The sequence below is a fragment of the Primulina huaijiensis genome, chromosome 17 (assembly GCF_012295235.1).
Source record: "Primulina huaijiensis isolate GDHJ02 chromosome 17, ASM1229523v2, whole genome shotgun sequence".
Taxonomy (NCBI): Eukaryota; Viridiplantae; Streptophyta; class Magnoliopsida; order Lamiales; family Gesneriaceae; genus Primulina; species Primulina huaijiensis.
This window is the reverse complement of record NC_133322.1, coordinates 13,136,575-13,144,517: the sequence shown is the minus strand read 5'-3', so window position 1 is coordinate 13,144,517 and position 7,943 is coordinate 13,136,575. Positions and strand designations below refer to the sequence as shown.

The 7,943-nt window shown below is 38.7% G+C and overlaps 1 protein-coding gene across 1 annotated transcript; it reads right to left on the bottom strand.

Annotated features, from left to right (window-relative positions):
- Positions 1-281: 281 nt before the first annotated feature.
- On the bottom strand, positions 282-1,683 carry LOC140962612 (uncharacterized). Its single transcript, XM_073421563.1, has 2 exons — positions 1,386-1,683; positions 282-1,321 (listed from the first exon to the last, which is right to left on the bottom strand). The coding sequence occupies exons 1-2, from the start codon at positions 1,681-1,683 to the stop codon at positions 282-284; spliced, it is 1,338 nt and encodes a 445-aa protein (XP_073277664.1).
- Positions 1,684-7,943: the final 6,260 nt, after the last annotated feature.

Below are 7,943 nucleotides of genomic sequence, written 5' to 3'. Positions count from 1 at the left end.
CCACCCCGTACCAGTTCTAGTGGAAATAAGTTCATTATTTTCATTAGTGATCACAGTAATCCCACCTTTCTTCGACACACACTAAACAGGACTTACCCATGCGTTATCTGAAATAGGATAGATAATACCTGCATCGAGAAGCTTGATAGTTTCAGCCTTCACTACCTCTTGCATCTTTGGATTGAGTCGTCTCTGAGGTTGCACAAGGGGTGAGTACCTCTCTTCCATCAAGATTTGTGCATGCAAATTGATGGACTTATTCTCTTGATGTCTACCACCTTCTAGGCAAATGCCTTTTTGTGCTCTTTGAGAACTTGCAGCAGTTTTCCCTCCATAGCATCTGTCAAAGCAGCATAAATAATGACAGGAAAATTGTTATTCTCACCTAGGTATACGTAATTTAGGTGTGGAGGCAACGGCTTGAGCTCAAGTGTTGGTGGTTCCTCAATGCTTGACTTCGGAGGAATCAAGTCTCTTCGGTCTCCCAAATCCTCCAATTTCATCCTTATTGGCTTCCTCCATGGATGGTTGGCATTGAAGTATGCCACTATTTCTGCTCTTTCTTTATCCAAGTCATCCTCCTTCAATTCAGTAGTGAGAGTAACATCCAATGGGTCCTTCATAGCATCCTGCACATAATTACATACAAGTGAATCCACAACATCAATTCTAAAACAGTCATCAGTTCGCAGTGTGTGCTTAAGAGCATTAAAGACATCAAAAGTAGTTTCTTCTTCTCCCACTCTCAATCTCAACTTCCCTTCTTGAACATCAATCAGGGCCTTGCCAGTTGCAAGGAAGGGTCTCCCCAAAATCAAAGTCATCTCCATCTCTTTCTCTATGTCGAGTACTACAAAATCCGCTGAAAATATGAACTTTTTCACTTTCACCAACACATCCTCTATGAATCCTTGAAGATATTTGATGGATCTGTCTGCTAGTTGTAAGGACATCGTTGTGGGCTTAGGCTCTCCTAGTCCAAGTTTCCTGAATACAGATAAAGACATAAGGTTAATACGCGCACCAAGGTCACATAAAGATTTATGAAAAACAACATCACCAATCATGCAAAGAATAGAAAAACTCCCAGGGTCTTTTAGTTTCGGTAGGATCTTGTTTTGTACCAATACAGAGCAATTTTCAGTCAAGTTTATCGTCATATGATCCTCCAACTTCCTCTTATTAGCCAAGATGTCTTTCAAAAATTTAGTATAGCTCGGCATTTGCATTAAAGCATCAGCAAATGGAATATTAATGTGAAATTTATTGAATAATTCTAAGAACTTACCGAATTGCACATCCAATTTCGCTTTTTTCAATTCTGCGGGAAAGGTGGAAAATTTTAGATTCTGCAGTGGGTGCGAGTGTAGAGTTCAAAGACTTACCTGTGGACGTGTTAGCCTTTTCCTCTCCTTGACTCACTTTTTCTTTCTCCTCTTGTTCAAGCACTTTTCCACTCCTCAGTGCTATGGCTTTCACTTGCTCTTTCGGGTTAGTCTCCGTGTTGCTTGGCAAGGTGCCCAGATCTCTACCAGTAATCATATTTGCTAACTGTCCTATCTGATTTTCTAGCCCTTTTATCGATGCATCTTGGTTTTGTAGTCTAGTTTCAGTGGATGAGATGAATTTAGACATCATTTTCTCCAAACTAGACTTCTCTTCTCTCTGCTCCGATCGATACATCGGTTGCTTACCACACTGCTCTCCTCCTTGGGGTCGATTCTCACTGCTTTGACCACCTCATGAGAAGTTGGGATGTTGTCTCCATCCAAGATTGTATGTATTCGAATAAGGATCATTCCTAGGACGGTTTTGAATCTCCACTTGATTTACTGGTGCATCCTCATGCACATAGAAAAGACAACTATCTTGACAATCCTTTACATAGTGTTCTCCTCCGCATTTATCACATAATATCTCTTGCAGGCTTATCGTTGTCCCATTTACATTCAATCTGTCTATTTTCCTGTTTAGTGCGTCTAATTGTAGAGTGAAAGCAGAAAATTCGGTTACCTGGTGAACTCCTGCACTTCTCCTCTGATTGTTCCTCTCAGATTGAGGATGATGACTGCTAGCAGTCATCTCCTCCAGTAACTTGTACCCTTCTTTGGCCGTTTTCCTCAACAGATTCCCACAGGCCGCAGCATCTATCATGATACGGTTAGACAAAATTAAACCATCGTAAAAATTTTGGACAACTAACCCAAGATGCAACTCATGATGTGGACATCTCCAAAATAAGTCTTTGTAGCGTTCCCAAGCCTCGTAGAGTGACTCCTGCTCAAAATGAGAGAAAGTGGTTATGTCCGCTCGCAGCTTCATGGTTTTTTATAGAGGAAAGTATTTCAAGAGGAATGCTTTGGCCATATCTTCCCAAGTTGTGATTGAACCAGCTGGGAAACAATTAAACCAAGATTTAGATTTGTCATGCAAAGAGAACGGAAATAAACGTAGTCTAACAGCATCATCAGAAACTTCATTAAATTTAAAAGTGTCGCAAATTTCTAAGAAGTCGGCGATGTGAGTGTTTGGATCATCAAGCGCATTTCCCCCAAATTGGACAGTGTTCTAGATCATCAGAATTATGGCTGGTTTGATCTCAAACTGGTTCGCCCTGACAGTTGGTCGCACTATGCTTGGACGTGCTCCATCAAGCGACAGTTGTGCGTACTCCAACATGGGTATGTTCCTTGGTTCTTCGACTCTTATACCTTCATGTGCTCTTCCTCACGTTCGTTTATGTTCATCATATCTCTCAGCCTCTTTTGTTGTCGTCGCCTGCATAGGGTTCTTTCAATCTCGGAATCAAAAATCTCTAGTTCAGTCTATAGAGATCTTGGCATGCACCGAGACGGATACCTGCAAATAAATCGAAGGTGTCAAGCAAAACAAAATAAAGAATGGTAAAGAAAATAACTGAAGTTAAAATTTTTATTAACAGTCCCCGGCAACGGTGCCAAAAACTTGATCGAGCAAAACTTGTACTGTAAAATCCTTAATAAAAATTTATCATATTCAAGCTCGAAATAATCGCAAGTACACGAAGTCAAGTAATAGTATAATGTACGAGGGTACGAGTACCGTTCCACTAGAGACTGTATTTCGCAATTATTATTTCCAGTTATTGTATCTTTAGCAACGAAATTTGAATAATTGTTAACTACTACTATGTTTAAATAAAAACTCAATGAAAATATTCAAGAATTAAATGATGAAATATACAAGCTAGAATGGTTAATTAAAATTCAATGAGAAATGAATTTGTGGGGAATCTCGATTCACCTACCCCTCGTCATTTACTTAATTCGTTCGATAGTGATCTACTCTTCCGACAAAATTTCATATCCAATTGAGCACGCATTCTCGAGCTATGACAAACTAATTCTACTCAGTGAAGTAATTAAATCCCCTAGCTTCCGCCCTACTAGACTATGACTATCGACGTGTATCCGACTTCATATTTCTATGTAAATTGTAAATCCACGGACTATGCTACTCGTTCTATTCACGGGCTATTCTCTCGAACTCACTCGCAATATAAAATAGTTATTAAAGTTAGCTATGCTTTAACAACGCGATAAAACAATAGCACAATCAAGAATAAACCAAAAATCGAAATATGAATTAACTAAACTCGGTTTCGGAGTAGAATCCCCTTAAATCCCAAAAAATAATGTAATTTAGCTACTTGATCTCATAATAAAACTAAGCAAAACAATGTTTAAATAAGAGAAAATAAACTCGAAATTCTAGACGTGACAAAATATGCGAAAAACGGTGCCCGAAAATCTTCAAATCTTCACTCCAAGCACAAACTCCTCTCCAAAGCTTGTGGCGGCTCTTCAATAATGTCTGAATACCTCCCAAAATCGTCCAACCCTCCTTTCCATTGTGTCATCTCTCCGAAATAAGGGAAGAAATCGTCCATAAAATTTTTCGAAAAATTAAATGGCGCTCGTTCGATAAGATTCTACCATCCGAGCGCCAAGTCCTCTGTAATTCTGCTGGTCAGGTGGGCACTCGCGCTCGAGCGGTAAGATTCTAAAGCCCGAGCGCCGAGTCTTTTGTAATTCACCTTTTGAAAATCACACCTCGCGCTGGAGCATTCTACCGCTCGAGCGCCGACTTTTCTGCCTCATTTCTCTTGGCTTGCATATTTTTTTTCCTATTTCAGTTCTCCGGACATTTTACCTGCAAATTTATCACGTACAAGTCAGACACGAACATATGCAAATGTTAATTCTAAAATAATCAAAATGTAAATGAAATGTATGCATGCACAATGCAAACATACAAAAAACTAATGCAATAAAACACGTAAAAACGACACCTATCAAAGTTTTAAAAACATTTTCATTTTGGGGGTAAGAAAACTCCCACTCAAGAACTGAATTAAAAACTCCTCTTTAAAAAATAATTTATCTACGCCAAAATTTAGTAGCATTTAATCATTCAAAAAGTTTAGGCAAGAAATCTTGAATATATTAGTTTAATCAAATAGAAACATAACTGGATAAACATGATGTTTACTTAATCAAATAGATTTCCCTTGTATTATTTACATCAACAGTTATAAGGGAAATTGCTACTACAATAACACATTTTAAACAACATCAAATATCAGTCAGTTTATGCATGATAAAACTGGATATACCAACAACTGGTTGCCTTGACCGCTTGAAATGCTGCAACGATCTGGAGTCTCTTTGCCAGAAGAACAGCTAGCTGTCTTGGACATGATCTCTGTGCGGTCAAACTGGTCGAGCTTACTCAAACTGGACTCAACTGATGATGCACCGCATTGATCATCAACTTTGATCTGATATGACAATGAAGCGGCGGTATACTGCTGATGATTAAGTGAAACGTCCACTACTCATTTTTCTTTAAAACGTACTAGAATTTTTTTTCCCTAATGACTCGGCCGAATCCATGCCATTACATCTATAAAATATTTTGACACCATTTTAAAATGAAACATACCAACTAGATTTGAAATTTCAAAAGAAAGTAATTGAAACATAAAGTCGTCACTCGTTTACCAAACCTAAACTTAGTATTTATCAAAAGCATCCTAAACATCACCTCCTCTCCAAAACTAGGGCTGGGAAAATATACCGAAATATCGAAATACCGAAATACCGTACCGAAAAAATACCGAAATTACCGAAAATTTCGGTACGGTATCATACCGTACCGAAATTTTTGGTATCTGTATCGGTAAGTAAATATTTTTTTTCGGTATTTCGGTATATACCGAAATACCGAAAATAATTTTTTATTTTTTTTTATAATTTAAGTTCGGTATACCGAAAAAATGTCGGTAATATACCGACATTTTTTCGGTGTCGGTACGGTATCCGGTATGAACTTTTTCATATCGAAAATTCGGTATACCGAACATTCAATATACCGAATTTCCGGTATCGGTATCGGTATGGATTTTTCCATACCGATATTTACGGTACGGTATACGGTACCATAGTTCAGTACGGTATACCGTACCGTACCCACCCCTATCCAAAACCACTCAAAATCATATAAAAGTCGTAAAAATCTGTATCATTAATCATAAACATAAATCATAAATCATAGTGCGGAAAATTTAGCGTTGGTCAACGGGTTGTGTGCACCTTCAGTCCAGAAAGATCAATCACCAAAACCTCCATTATCATTCATATCAAGCTCAGCTGCATCCATCACATCTCGTGAGTCTAATGACTCGACAAACCATAATCTTGATAACAAGTAATACACATAAAATAGCATGCAACAGTGGAAATACATTTACTTAAAATAACTTTTAATGAATATGCATAAACATAAACATTTTTCCTTTCATCATTTCGTAGCATACATCACTTCATCATAATCATATACGTTTCTTTTATTGAATTCAGATCGCTAATTGTGACTTTCGTTTCATCATAAGGTCGATGGATCCATCTATCATGTAACCACAGTACTGGGCGGCGGGGACATCAGCGACACTCTCACCCATCAACTGAGCCTTGGCCTATCATCATCATAAGGAAATACGATCGTCGGGCTCCCTCTGGAGCCTTCTCCCATAGACGGGCTCTCTCTGGAGTCTTCTCCAACGAATGGGCTCTTTCTGAGGCCTTCTCCCGTAAATGGGCTCTCTCTGGGAATTTTCCCTCACGATATCCCCAATCATATCATCATAATATCATAATAGTCACAATTACTTCACCTCCTCCAATGTTTCATATTTTCATCACTTTATAAAATCATGCATATAAATATCATTTTTCGTTAAAAACAAGCATGCAACATATATTTTAGCTTTAACATTTTATCATAAAATAAAATAAACATTTAAAATAATCATTTTATCATTTATTATCACATTCGGGGCACTGTCATGCCTTCTAACCATTTTTCAGTGTAAAATGACCGTTTTACCCCTAGACGTAAAATTTCTCGATTTTGACTTTTTCTTACTTTCATTGATTCTAGACCATCCTAAATAATTATTTAAGCTTAAAATAATTTTCTGATATTTTTATTTAGCTTAAAATCGATGCTTTTGATTTATTTCGTAATTATTAATTCGTGAGGCGTTTTAATTCCGAATTAATTCAAACTTGATTATTAAATTCCCAAATTTTAACCATAAACTTTTTTTATTGCCTAAAAACTCTTGTGAGCCATGAGCCACCCTCGAGGACCCACGGTTCAACCCCTTAGCTTATGAACCCTAAAACCGAACCGTTAACCAAAAACCCTCGAGCCATCACTCGTTTCCTCGAGCTACACCCGAGCCACCCTGAGCCAGCCCTTTCCTAGACCTTCCATGGACCCTACTGGACCCCTAGGACCAAACCTAACTCGCTGCGTCCCGGAATACAGAAAACACGAGCTGCACAATCCCCCTACAAGCATAGGACTCTTCTCCCTTGACTAGGACTCCTCGCCCAAGCCACCATCCGAGCCCAAACCTCTGGGCCACCCCTAGACCTCTGCGTGACCTAGCCTAGACCAAATTTCCCTCACCTGAACCCTCCATGTAGCCGCCCCATTGCGCCCGCAACAAACTTGCTCGGGAAGAGTCCATGCGATCATGGGCTCTTCCCTAGCTCCCAGCCTCGGGTCCTGGACAACCCCCTAACCATGATCTTCACCGAGCCCTAGCCCCGCCCTGGCCAAGCCCTCGGTTAAGAACCCCTTTAGCCGAACCCTATTTGTAACATACCGAAACTTTTAAACTAATTAAAATTTGCGGAAGAATTAAAAATTTTCTTAAATACGAAAATAAACCATCACTTCATTCATCAACTCATTATTCGTTCCAAAATATTTGAAACAAAAGATCTCAAATAAGGTTTGCTAAAACACTTGTTTAAAAAAAATCGTAAACGGTAACGTGAAATCAGAGTATTTGAAACTTTTCATAAATTCTTAAAAAGACTTGGGCGGTCCTCGGGTTTAGCCTCCTGCTCAGTCCATGTCAGCTCCTTGGTCCCCACCCCTGGTCTCCTCAACATCCTCCTCACCTGCATCGATCAAGTCTAATGAGTCTAAAGACTCAACACGTAAAAACTTGAATTAACAAGTAATACATAATAAAACCACATGCAACTTCAAAATCGAGCATACTTACTAGAAACATGAACTTGAACATGATAACAAAAACGTGCTTGGAACTTGAACGTAATAGCCTAACGTAGATGTGCCATATTCATGAAAATTTTCGTAACATACTTGCATCATACATACTTGAGCATACATAACATAATTTTTACTTAGATATATGTTTCAAAGCAAGTGGCCCAAACATAATGTGTCTGATCAGACTAAATCACTGTACTGGCTGACAGGGAAAATCCACTGCCACATACATGATATCCCCGTTCATGCTTTAACAGGTGGATTGGTCCCTGATCATGATTTACCGCTTTCCAATCCTCACCTAAACCCGT